This window comes from Triticum urartu, chromosome 7A (genome assembly GCF_056163025.1).
Source record: "Triticum urartu cultivar PI428250 chromosome 7A, HENAU_Tu73, whole genome shotgun sequence".
NCBI lineage: Eukaryota > Viridiplantae > Streptophyta > Magnoliopsida > Poales > Poaceae > Triticum > Triticum urartu.
The window spans coordinates 694,348,044-694,361,579 of NC_141879.1; the positions used below are offsets into that span (position 1 = coordinate 694,348,044).

Sequence of the window (13,536 nt, forward strand, 5' to 3'; positions counted from 1 at the left end):
AGTGTACCAAATCCGCGTCCCGTCGCCGTCCCAGCGTGTCTCCAGAATAATACCCGAGTGCATCTCGCCGCACTGTCCTCGGTTGCTCCACAGTCATCTCGGATGACGACATCCTAAGCATACACGGCCACGAATCCGCCGCGACGGCGACGTGTCAGCGTTGCAAAGGATGGCGTGGAGAATCAGCTGGCCAGCAACAATCCACGGTGGCCAGTTGTGTCCCGGCGGCTGGCTAAACTTTATCAGCAATCTCCCTGTGGGCTGCAGATCCAGTGCTACCAGCATGCATGCGCGAATGAGAACCTCCCCACAGTAACAGTCCTCAGGTGTTCCGAGAATGTAGCACTTGCAAAGCCAGCTGAGGGCAAATGCACCGCGTGCCTGCTGTTTCGGTGGGCTTCCGTGCGAGTTCTCGCTGATCATGATGAATGAATGAGGGAGCACCTCGATACCACCCAGCCAGCAGCCAGCAGAAATATCCATTCAACGCTTCTTGTTTTGGGGTAAAACAACTAAACAAGATATTATCCGGAATAGGCGGGGGTGCAGATGCATGGATGTTCTCGGGTGGTGGCAGCACATGTTGCAGAAGGGCTGTTTTCCTCATCACAAGAGGGCCGGATCCATCCACAACTTGTGCACCCAGCACCCCCCCCCCCCCCCCCCCTTCCTCCCCTTTTTGGTGCCTGAAGACGGTGGCGCCATAATGCAATTGAACCTCGCGGTGACCGGCCGGTACGAATGGCTGTGCTAATCTGCACCAGCCCTTTCCCGTGATTGGTCGTTGTTGAGATGACGAACCTGTCCGCGAGCACAGCGCGTGACAGCGACCGAGCTGTCGCCCACAAGCTTGATCGGCGATAGTCCGGTGCATCAGCTATAGTAGCTCAACTGCTCAAGCCGCCCTTGTGCTCAACTGCTCCGCATCAGCACTACCAAGGAAAAACCCTTTCCCCTGACCTGAAGAAAGGAGAAGAGCATTATCCATGGCATTTGTCATGTCCCTTTCACTGCTGCCAGCACTCGCAGGGGGCAGGAATAAACAACTTTGAAAAGTAGGACCAAATCTTTCTGCAGCAGCTCCAGGATCATCTGCTAAGGTAGAGAAACTTGATGCTATAATTAGATTAAGTAAACAGATGATGCTTCATGCAGCAGAAGCATGTAAGAGAAGCAAAGTGTTGTCAGTGCAGGTCCCCATCAGGAAAGCAAAGTGTTTTATTTAGGTGATTGTTGCTTTAATCCAACATAATGATCTGGAAAAAGATCACCCGACGTTTCTTATCCCTGTGGGGATCTTTGCCCAATATTTCTAAATTGCTTTATGTCATGCTCCGACTCCGAATTTACAGCGGGAATCCGAGATACCGGTATCTCTGATGTTTTCTCTCATTAAAAAATCTCTAAAGATACTGCAGCTGTTATTACTAAATTCTTGCTTTCGAATTTGGGCCTCTGACTAGATGTCAACTGGTACGAAAACTTCACACAAATATAGCATATGAAGCGAAGAATGTGGCGATACGACCTCTAGAATAAGAACTTAAGCAACGAAAGTCCTCTTCCGCTCTTGAGCTCATTTGAGCTTGGGATGAACAGTATAAATTCCAAAAATATGAAAACAAATTCTGAAATATTTTTGTGGCATATTTTGACAAATTTTTGTGTGCTTGACAAATTTCAGCAGGAAATGACATTCGTGAAAGTCATGAAAAAAGATTAGCACTCCAAAAAGCTTTTTAAAATAGCATTTTTGGAGCATCGTTTTTTTTGCCATGACTTCCACGAATGTTATTTCATGATAAATTTTTGCAAGCATACACAACATTTGTTAAAGTTTAACACAAAAACATTTCAAAATGTTTTGATTTTTTACTTTTTTATTGCTCATGAGGGAGCATTTCAGCTCAAGAGCAGATACGCCATGCCTCTTAAGAAATTTAATGATATCAGTGAAATCAAAGTCATTGCATAAAAGCTCATGCTCATGGTAACCACAACATTCACCAACATAAGACACAGAGCATTGCAGACATACAACGGTTTGAGCAAGTACGTTGACTATTTTCACCGAGATGAGAAAAAGCGTTTGATGACAAGAATAAGTTCCACATTCCAAAGAAGACAACTCGAAGAAGTTCCACATTCCAAAGAAGACAACTGGAAATACATACATTGCCCCACATTGTCACAAAATTGAAGCTATGGCAGTAATAAATGGTTAATTAGTTGCTAGTTGCTAAAGGATAAGAACATCCATTAGAATTATATGTACATGAGTGACATAATATCAGTTCATATCTCATACAATTAGTGAGGATGCTAAAGTTTAATTAAGCTATGTGATCTTACTAATGGACCTAGGCTAGCCTTGCTCTCTAAAAAGAGCATTGTTCTCCCAGTAGCATCGACGGAGCTACAACAAGACTAGATGGGTCATGGCCCACCCAGGGCATAGGCAAAACAATGAAGAGTACAGGTAAAACTTTGGTTTTCACTAGAAAATATGCTCCCTTTGCCTCGGCCGCCCATGGCCCACCAACCAATTTTGGGTAGCTCCAACACTGCCCAGTAGTAAGGTAAGTAGTTGGGCAGATGGAACCCATTCTATTTATTAGACTTTTTATGCATTGAGGGATTAATATTTGCAATAAAAATCACTCACATGATTGCACAAAAAAATTCTAACCTAAAAATTACCTTCCTACTTGACGACAATCGGTTAGATTTTTTTCTCTCGAAATGGAGTATCAGAGTACAAAAAAGGCAACCATAGCTCAACCATTACAAGATACGAGAAACACCTAGAACTAAGATAACTTCTTCCGCAACAACGTCTTCAACAGGGGATAAATGCCCTCGCGCCGTTGTTGTCATGGTTCGGCTGTAGACGGTCTGGACAAGAATTTTTCATCATGGTTGTCGAGGCTTGTCAATGAAGATTAGCACAACAGCAAGTAGATAACGCTTTCAAGAAGGTAACGACATAAATTCATCGTTGTTGAGCCCTACCAATAAAGGCCAGGATAAGAGTTTTCACTATGAACATGAAACGATGTTCCAATTATACTTGGCCATGGGCAGCCCGGCCCGGATGGCCCGACCTGACCCAGCCCAAAAATCCCGGGCCAGGCTGGGCCTGTGCATGCCATCAGGCTTTTTTGGCTTGGCCCGAAGCCCAGTCCGGCCCAACATATGCCCAGGTATAGTTCCAATCAACGTTTTGACGACATATCATTCGATAGTCCGAGTACTCCACTAGAGGACATAATGACACTGGTATATCGGCGGGACGTCTTCTCACTTTAGATCACCGCAACAGCCGTTAGGAGAAGCCCTTGTTTTGGCGCGGAATGGGCCACTGTCACTCCACACCGACCGCTAGTCACACTGCAACATTCATCGTACCATCGGAGCCACTATCTCGAAGCAAAGATGCCGAGGGGAATCACCGATGTGCCCCTTACTAATCTGCAGGGCCAGCTTCGTCTTTTTCCTCCCTCGGCGCTCGTGCCGGTGAGGAGCACGGAGAGCAGCCCACCGCGGTCCTCAGCCTTGCGCTTGAGCCGGTTCGTGCGGGCTTAAACTTGGCTGCCTGGGCCTGTGAGACGGTGACCCAAGCACACGGAGGGAGGCGGCCTTTTATTCGGCGGTGATGGCATGGCCGAGCAAGTGGCACTTGGACTCCGCCTGCTGGTCCAGGACTTCATGTCGCAGCTGCTGATGTTTCTCGTTGCGAGAGTTGCAGACGTGGAATTTGATGGAGTTCGCAGCGAGGCCGCGCACAATCAGATGAAATAGCTGAGTTCGTTACCATCTCATAGTCTTCAGGCTTTATTGCAAGCTTTCTTGCTGCGCTGTCGTGCTGCTGCTCTCATGGTCATGGTGGTGGTGGTCACGGCTCTGGCTCGCCGCGTCTTGGTGGCTGCGGCTCCGGCTTGCTGCGTTGGTGGAGTCACCTCCTAGCTGCGAGCTCACCTCATCCATCTTCTTCTCCTGTCTGTTGACGGCGCTCGCGCTTGCTGGGGCGGCTGCGGTTGCGAACTCCACTTCGGCAGCCCGGCTGGCGGCCGGCTTGGTGACGAACGTGGGCCGCTCGTCGCCGGCCATGATGACCACGACGTCCTCCAGGAAATCCAAGGCCGGCTTGGATGCGCCAGACACCGAGCCCTTCTCCCCGTCGGCGTCCCCCACCGCCTGACCTTCTCGGTCGTCGTCGAGGTACCCGGAGAGCTTCCAGTAGGAGCAGGCGAGGCTGAGCAATGCCAAGGCGATGAGCCCCAGCATCGCCGCCATCCCGCCGAAGAGGTACGGCACCGGCGACTGCCACGGCGAGTGTGGCGCCGCTATCCCATTCACCAGCTCGTGCGCCGGCGCCGTCATCGGCGCCCCCGCACGGTGGCTCGTCGTGACGAACTCGGCTCCGGGCCTCATGGTGTGTCTTGATGCCTGTTGCGTAGCAGAGGAGGTTGCTGCTCTGTTCTCTCTGTTTTCTCCAGTGTGTGCTTTGCTGTTTTTTTAGGGGTGGTGTGGAGGGGTGAGAGGGAAATGGGATGTATTTAGAGGAGAAGAGGCTCTCCCAGGAGGAACACTCACAAAACATGGGAGTGTTGCCTGTTTGTGATACCAAGGAATACCAAAAGACCAATGGGGAAATTCATGTTTGGAGGTGTGTACTATGTTTCTAGATACCACCACTTTTTGAGGAGAAGCTGCAGGGAAAACCCCCACTCCAATTTTTATAGCAAAGAAAATGCCTACAAGTCAAAAGAGCTACAAAAAATTGAAGACATAAGCTCGATGAGTTACAACTGATTACTAAGTCATGATCTAAATTTTGAGTGGGGTGGGGGGAATATTGCCTCTCTAGATGGTGTGCCCGGTGGCCAAGCTTCGTTCAGATTGAAGAAATTTTAGGGTCCCCCCAACCGCCCGAACATCCAAATTTCACATCTTCCTTCATATTAATCTTTGACTTCTCTCTGCATAGAAAATAGTGATTTTGCTTTACAACCAAAAATCGTAGTTCTGAAACAGGCATCGGAAAACCTCGTGGAATACTGGTGAATGCCCAAAACTCATAGTTCTCACACATTGGTTCACATTTTACAATGTTAATTATCTAAAGGAGTTGTCTACTTATTAGTTAGCAAAATTGAGTAAATCCTACTTAGACATTAAGATAAACCTACGGCCATTATTTCCAAATATTGCTTCCAATACAACTTATTTCCTAGAAATCGCAGTTACATAAATTTTGCTCTGCTACAATTTAGGGATTTCAACACTATAATTGCTTTGAGTGATATATCCTTTTAGTATACTAAGATTTATTAAAAAAAATGGGCACTTGATAATTAGCAAAACTGTTGACCCCATTGCCAGGTATGTCGTGTTGGGTGGACTAATCATTCATGCACTAGCCAGTGCAGCTATAGTATTAAGTAGTAGAACTTTAGAAGTTTCCTTTGGTAATGCGTTGTGAATAGTTAGGCCATTGGTTTGGCCTTGATTCTATCACGTGTGTTGGTGCATAAATTCTACACACATAAAGAAAGGTTGAAACCTGCTTAATATGAAGCCATTTGCATAGTGGCCTTGGGCATTTGTTTTCTTCATGTGGGAGGTGACTAACTAACTTGTCTTCCTCTTAGTTATTTTTATTAGAAATCTAACACTACTACTAAATCGTGGGCTTACTATATTAGTACTAAATTTGTTTCAATGAGTTAAGAAAATTAATTAATTATGTTGTCTGTGTAGAATCTGGATACCACTAGATGTTGATTATTAAGTTTGTTTCCTATTTGCCTTCCAGCTAAGGTTTTCTATTATATAGTTAGTGCAAAGAAATAAACAAGGATTATATTACTCGGTCATACAGAAGAAACAATACGAAAAAAACCAAATATTCCTTTGTATTAATCTGGAATTACTTCGCAGATACAAGAAAATGATTTAGTTTTAGAGCAAAAGATCGTAGCTCTACAATGGGTGAATCGGTTTCATAGATCGGGTTTGATGCCATATAGCAATGACACATTGGATCATATTTGACAATCATCAATTAATTGGTAGTGTTATCTACTTATTACTAACTATAAAATTTATTAAATATCAGTTAAATCTTCGAAACAACACCTGGCCATTATTCTCATAATATCACTTCTAGATATAACTTACCGCCAAATATCACGTAAATTTTGTTGTATTTGTGCACAAAGTACTTCCATTTTGGTCTAAGTACCGCTTTTAGCCAACTAAGGTTTAAAATAATTCATGTGCTTGAGAATTAGAAAAAAATTCATGAAATTACCAGGTATAGTCCATAAGTTTCAAGTAACTAGGAAAATAGAACATTGGGTGAACCAATTTTTTTTCTCAAATACTGGGTGAACCAATCATTCATTCACTAGTCAGTACAACTGTATTAATTAGAACAGTAGAAGTTTCCTTCGATGTGGGGATGTGAATAGTTTGGTCAAGATTCTACATAACGTGTTAGTGAATAAATTCCATGCACAAACAAACCTTAAGCTGAAACCTGCTGAACTACATCATACCAATTAGCTTAATTAATGATTAGCTTGGCCATATGGAACTTTACTTCATGGGAAGATCACTAACTATTTTATGACGCAATTAGTATTTCATACAACTCTAAGAGCATTCCTTAATAATTGTGCTTCCATATGTGAAGTAAGCTTATTCCAAGGGGTTAAGAAAACTAATTAATTGTGTCGTGTGTGTGGATACCGGTAGACGCGGATACATGGGAGGAAGATATCATCTAGGACTCTACTAGAATTATTGTGTTGTGCACTTATTATAGGGAGACTCCAAGTCCAAGACAAAAACAAAAAAGGCAAGTTCATGATATCTTTTAGGCCGGACGTAAGCATCGTCCTTCCTTCTTTGGAGTAAATTAATGAAAAGACATAGATATGTTAGCAGCAATAAAGGAGAGCATTGGGGATGTGTCCCCATGTTGATGGTAATATTAGTACTACCCTATTAACACTAATCATTGGCGAATATTTTTAGCTAGGTTAAATAGTTAGATTATTACACATTATAGCCTCATTGTCCAACGCATATGATCAAAATCGGCATAGATGCATGATCTTCCTTTACATTTATATAGGGTAAAAAACTATTGCAAAAATTGAATCGACAACTGTGGATATGTCTAGATCATCTGAGGGATCAAATAAGACATATGCGAGTTTAATCACTATGCAAAGTTTATCAAAATATTCATGGTTCCATGCATATGTCAAAAGTTACTTGTTAATTACTTTGATTAATAATTAACAAGGTCGTGTCCTTATCCATGAGCATTTGGCTAGCAAGCTAAATCCATCACTTAGTGGAGCTTTACCAGCACCAAAATGAATGCGGATTACGTCTGCAAGCTTTAGTTAGCCTAGAGCTAGCTTGGCGTGACAGACTATGAGTGGTCGGAGGGCCCAATACATGCCCAATAAGATGGTACTACTCCGTGGGTTATCTCCAAGTAAGTAGATTAGTTACTATACTTGTTAGTGTAGTGCTACTTTAGCTTTCTTTTAACCAAAACATATATGCCATCATAAACCACTTTTTGTTAGGGAGTATCCATCTCTCTCATTAAGTAGGGACCTTAACACACACATAGTGCATCAACTAATTAGAAAGGTGCTTTCTCTACACCATGGAAACATGATATATATGAATGCACATACAAAATTCTATGAGGATGGCTCTCTTGCTATAGCTTGGTGTGAGCTTATCCACACCAAAAGAATGATGGTCCCGACTGAGCTAGCTAAGATAAGCTATGTATTTTGTACACCGTGCATGATTGCGTGGAAGAAAAAGGGATGCATTATGTCTCCGGTGTGCAGACACAAACGCCAATGTACGTTCTCTAGCGTTATGGTGGCTGCTACAGTACAAAAAACAACATGGGTCACACACCACATGTGTTTGGGGCTTAGATCAATATCAATGCATGCCTCTTTTGTGTGGATCTCAGCTCCACATATATGGCAATGTCTTGTGTGTAGTGAGCTCTTCTAGTTTCGGAGATGACTCCCGCTGCAACCGTACACACGTGCATATCCACGCTGTACACAGAAGGCTAGTATGTACATATTTTGTTATTGGAAGGCAATAATATGAATTGGCAATTAATATCGATGGCAATCACGGCAATGATTTAGAGGATTGTGTCTCCTCCTGATACAAATGTCACCTATCCCACTTATCATCATGATGTATTCTTTTGTCGAGGTTTGGATATCAAATAATGCAATAATACGTGGACTATGTGTTGCGTACAAACGTTGATACCATTACTAAGCAAGCATTTGCAAGTAATTTCTATTATTTGCAAGTAGTTTCTATTACTGTAAATACAAATGAATTAGTAAACTGCGTCAAAACATACTTTCAGGGATGGTGTAACAACAAATGGTAACTTTAGGAAACTACACATAAAGCGTGCTTTCAAGCAAATGGGTAACAGAAGAAACCGCAAATTACACCGAGTTGCTAATCAACTGAAAAATATGATTAAGGGTCCCACCTATCATTGACTCAGCATGATGGCTCGACTGGGCCAGTGTATTGTCCACATTTTCACATTTATCAAATAGTAGCGTTTGGTCAACAAAATGTAGAAATTGCAAGCTAGACATACTTTAAAGAAAAATCTAGTGCAGCAAGAAAAAACAACAATATATAAGGTCCAAATACAACATGAAGAAATTTCAAATTACACATATACTTTCTAATTGATCGGCATTCTTTGTAAAGCTCCAAATACAAAACTACAATAGGGTCCAAACTAAACAGTTTTGTAAAGTTCAAAGTTTAGTATGGCCGGTTTTATAGTCGGACTAGAGTTATAACCGTAGCAAGCACCATATCTCGGGATTTAGGAAGGAGTTACTTGCTTCTAAATTTGTGTACCAATTTTTTTTCTTGAGCATATAAATAAGTGCCATTTGTATTGAAAGAGAAAACATCGAGAAGCCGCAAGTAGGACAAAGCATAGCGCAAAAAATAACTACTCCCTTCTATCCATATTACTTGTCGCTCAAATGGAGGTATCTGCATTAAAATATGTCTAGATACATCCGTTTGTCGATAAGTAATATGGATGGATTGGAGGGAGTACAGATATAAAAAAAATGGTGCACCTATTAATTAATATTGCTTAATAGTGAGTTTACTCGAGCATCAATCAGCTATAGTAGTTAATATCTGGCGCCATTAGTAAATACGTAGCCAAAACGGCAAGCATCTATCCATGATTAATTATGAACTCTGCCAATGCGTCCACGGCACCTCGATCCATTCATCAAGTGTGGCATCTCCCCTTTAGTTACTTTGCCACGGTGCACACATGATCGATCGACGGATGGATTCCAGCCCTTTTTTTTCCCTCAACAAAATGACGGTCGATTCCACTCTCACAGGACCCAATTGGCACGTACGTACCCAGTACTGGTTAATTTGGCTTTATCAGCTCGCGCAACAGCTAGCATCGATCGATGGAGGTAATCATCACGAGTGCTGGTCCGGTGGATGGGCTCGTCGCTCACATGTAACGGCCGCTGGTTGCAGGGTGGTTAAGCGTCGCGGCGATGCGGGGGCACCGTATGTTGAGTTGAGATCATTGCCCGCCTTGACTTTCCTCCCGCAGACACATCAACTTGACCTTGACACGTGAGCTCCATCAGAGTTTCCATCCATCCAGCAAAGGTCGAGTCCATCTTCGGCAGGCTGTGATCTTATTAGTTGATCACGTTCCGTACTGACAATTTACAAGAGCCCGAAGCCAAGTTCTAAGCTTACTTTAGAAAATCAATCTGAACTACTTCCGAAGTTGTGGCTGGTTTTAAAAGGTGATTTTCGCCCTGGATAACAGATTCGACCATAATCTGAATGCTAACATTTGGTGAAGGAAGTCTAGGGCATAGGTCGAAATATGGGACGCTGAAACGTGCGCAGCCGCCATATTTGCTTGGTCCATCAGCAGAAACAAGATTTTTTTAACGATATATACAAAACAAGGATTTAGTATTTTCACCATGAGAGCTCAAGGGCCGGTAATCAAAGAGGACCACCAATTATGAGGAGAGCAACTAGTTAACGAGCGCTCCTTCGGGAGCCTTGCAACGATCATTGCCACTTGGCGCGCTCTCAGCTATTCGTCACGAGTCGCGCTCTGGACGCTCCCTCCGGATTTTGTTTTTATTTTATTTTTCCGCATGCGTTTTCGGCTTTTAAAACGGTTTTTTTTGTTTTTTTCCGATGTTTTCATTTTCCCCCGGTCTTTCTTAACTTTTCAATCAAAAAAAAATTGCGCAAAAAACGCATTTTCTTTTTTTTTTCTTTCGCGAGAGTCACGGTTTTCTTCCGCGAGAGGCACGGTTGTGCTTTAGCGAGAATCACGGCCGTGCCTTTCGGAAACGAAAAAAAAAGACGCGTTTTCTGTTGTTTTTTCTTTTGCGAGAGTCACAGTTTTGATTCCGCGAGAGGCACGGTTGTGCTTTCGCGAGAGTCACGGCCGTGCCTCTCGGAAACGGAAAAACAAAACGAGTTTTTTCTTTTTTTTTCTTTTGTGAGAGTCGCGGTTTTGCTTTCACGAGAGGCACGGTTGTGCTTTCGCGAGAGTCACGGTCGTGCCTCTCGGAAAGGGAAAAACAAAACGCGTTTTCTGTTTTTTTTTGCGAGAGTCACGGTTTTGCTTCCGCGAGAGGCACGGTTGTGCTTTTGCGAGAGTCATGGCCGTGCCTCTCGGAAACGGAAAAACGCGTTCTCTGTTTTTTTTCTTTCGCAAGAGTCATGGTTTTGCTTCCGCGAGAGGTACGGTTGTGCTTTCGCAAGAGTCACGGCCGTGCCTTTAGAAAACGAAAAAAACGTGTTTTTTGTTTTTTTCACGAGAGTCACGGTTTTGCTTCCGCGAGAGGTACGGTTTTGCTTTCGCAAGAGTCACGGCCGTGCCTTTCGAAAACGAAAAAAACGTGTTTTTTGTTTTTTTTCCGCGAGAGTCACGGTTTTGCTTCCGCGAGAGGAACGGTTGTGCTTTCGCGAGAGTCACGGCCGTGCCTCTCGGAAACGGAAAAACAAAATGCGTTTTCTTTTTTTTTCTTTTGCGAGAGTCATGGTTTTGCTTCCGCGATAGGCACAGTTGTGCTTTCGCGAGAGTCACGGTTGTGCCTCTCAGAAAGGGAAAAAACGCGTTCTCTATTTTTTCGTAAGAGTCATGGTTTTGTTTCCGCGAGAGGCACGATTGTGCTTTCGCGAGAGTCACGGCCGTGCCTTTCGAAAACGAAAAAAACACGTTTTCTGTTTTTTTTCGCGAGAGTCACGGTTTTGCTTCCACTAGAGGCACGGTTGTGCTTTCGCGAGAGTCACGGCCGTGCCTCTCGGAAACGGAAAAACAAAACACGTTTTTTGTTTTTTTTTCTTTCGCGAGAGTCATGGTTTTGCTTCCGCGATAGGCACGGTTGTCCTTTCGCGGGAGTCACGGGCGTGCCTCTTTCGAAAAGGGAAAAAACCCGTGCTCCCGGTTTGATTTTTTCGTCTGGTTTTTTTCGTGAAAAAAAATGTTTGTCAAAACCTATCAACATGGGATCTACTTTTTAAAGATCTCGACGCGAGGAATCAAACGATGAAAACGGTTCGAGTTTGGACGCACGGTTTAAAAAATAAAACATTTTGAATAAACGGATCTACAAAAAAGGGAAAACTCCCAGGCTGCGACAAGTGGCGCGCTGCATGTGTGCCACTTGTCACGACCAGGGAAGGTGGAGTGTTCTTTGCAACGAGTACTCCTTCATTAGTGATTTCGAATTATGAGCCTCCTGAATCATAGGCAGCCCAGCTGGGCCAGAAAGACCGACATTGTGTCGGGCTTGGGCTTAGCTTTTGTGCACTAAAGTCGGAAAAGGCCTCAAAAATGTGGAAATCAATATTTTATTCAAAATTAGGTATAATAATGGATTTATATATCCTGAGAATGACTAAACTAAAAAATAACAACGTTTGCTTTTTCCGGACCAGGTCAGCTCAGGCTTGGACTTGTCAAGCCCGTCTCGGACCCAACTTATCAGGTCGAATTCTAACTTTTGTCACAGGAAAAAATAAGTTTTGCACGAAGAAGCAATAAGATTTATGCCTCGATGTGTTGGTATAGAAAAGAGAGCCATGCCGCCAAGCGCTAGGCACAGTTGGAAGAGTGTCGTAAAGCCAAGCCCCGCGCTCTCACCAACTCGAGACTCGGCCTTAATTGTGTCGAGAAGGCTAGCATTGTTGGGTTGCGTGTTGTAGAAATAACAACGTTAATCCGTAACATGATCACCGAAGAAGCGCCCTTTTCTTGCAAAGGTGCAAGCAGAGTAGATGGTTTGTTGTCAGCGATCCAATGAGTCATCCACAACAACGGGGTTTGGACTTTGGATGGTCGATCAGGTCTATGGGAGCACCCCGGGGCAGAAAATACTTAGGGTCTAGGAGGAGTACGGATCCAAGCTACCTTAGCTCTGAACTATTCGGTGTGGATAGATGAGGGTGGCAACCAATCAACAGATGTGCATCATTCTACTGGAGGCATAGTTTCAAATGAGAGGCAGGGCATGTCCGGTGAAGTGGATCACACACCAGTCCGGCTGGATGATGGCCGGCCAATAGGATGATGTACGCTGCCAAGATATCATTTTTCTTTCTGAGTAAAAGAATATGTTGGTCTTTTATTAATGCGATAAGAGAAAAAGGTCTCAATGATGGTGCTGCCTACTGAGTTGAGCGTACTCTGGAAGTATCTACACCTGTATATACTAGAGCTACCTAGGAATGTCCGTCCATGCTGCTACATTGCTAGTCCCCAATCTCTTATCCGTTGCCAGTTTTGCCAATCTCTTGAGAAAATAAAAATTGCTCATACACATACATGACACAAAATCAACTCTCATTTTTTTGTTTCTTAACGGAATAACGGCGGGTGAGATCACACTCAGTCTCCACTTGTCCACTCCCTTGGCTAGCTTAACCTGCCCCGGATTAGTCCACGTCCCATGATGGAACGAACATATGCAATACAAGACGTCTCGATGTGAGGTGGATTCCACGGCCTGGCCGGCCACCTCTCTATGCGAGTGTTTGTTACATGGCTGACCTCCATTCGATCAGACATCGAGTCTATAGCCTAGCTAACAAATATCACGATGGTGTGAGAAACAAAATATCCTAGCTTACTGCTTACAGCAGTTCTTTTCCTTTCCTTTTCTTTAGGACAGTAAAGGCCAGTTTTTATACATGTTCGGCTCAAAACAGAAAAATCTTGAGAACATGGAATCAACCGTATTTGAATATCTTGTTTATGTCGAAATTGTATCATTGCATTCATTACGAAATTGTATCTTATTTTGCTATGTTCTAGTAGTCAATAGAAAAATATCAGTGCAAATTTATGGGGAACTTACATCGTTTTGCTGACACAGGCACGGTAAATGCGAAACACGACCTTTTTTTTTTGAAAAATGC

At 43.5% G+C, this 13,536-nt stretch overlaps 1 protein-coding gene across 1 annotated transcript; it reads right to left on the bottom strand.

The window, feature by feature from the left end:
• Positions 1-2,771: 2,771 nt before the first annotated feature.
• Positions 2,772-4,596, bottom strand: LOC147961630 (uncharacterized). The gene has a single exon (XM_087534875.1). It carries the CDS (start codon positions 4,432-4,434, stop codon positions 3,835-3,837), a length of 600 nt encoding a protein of 199 aa, XP_087391001.1. The 5' UTR covers positions 4,435-4,596; the 3' UTR covers positions 2,772-3,834.
• Positions 4,597-13,536: the final 8,940 nt, after the last annotated feature.

Bases quoted from the DNA above. Each gene is read 5' to 3' on its own strand.
- LOC147961630 (XM_087534875.1), bottom strand. From the start codon at position 4,434: ATGAGGCCCGGAGCCGAGTTCGTCACGACGAGCCACCGTGCGGGGGCG.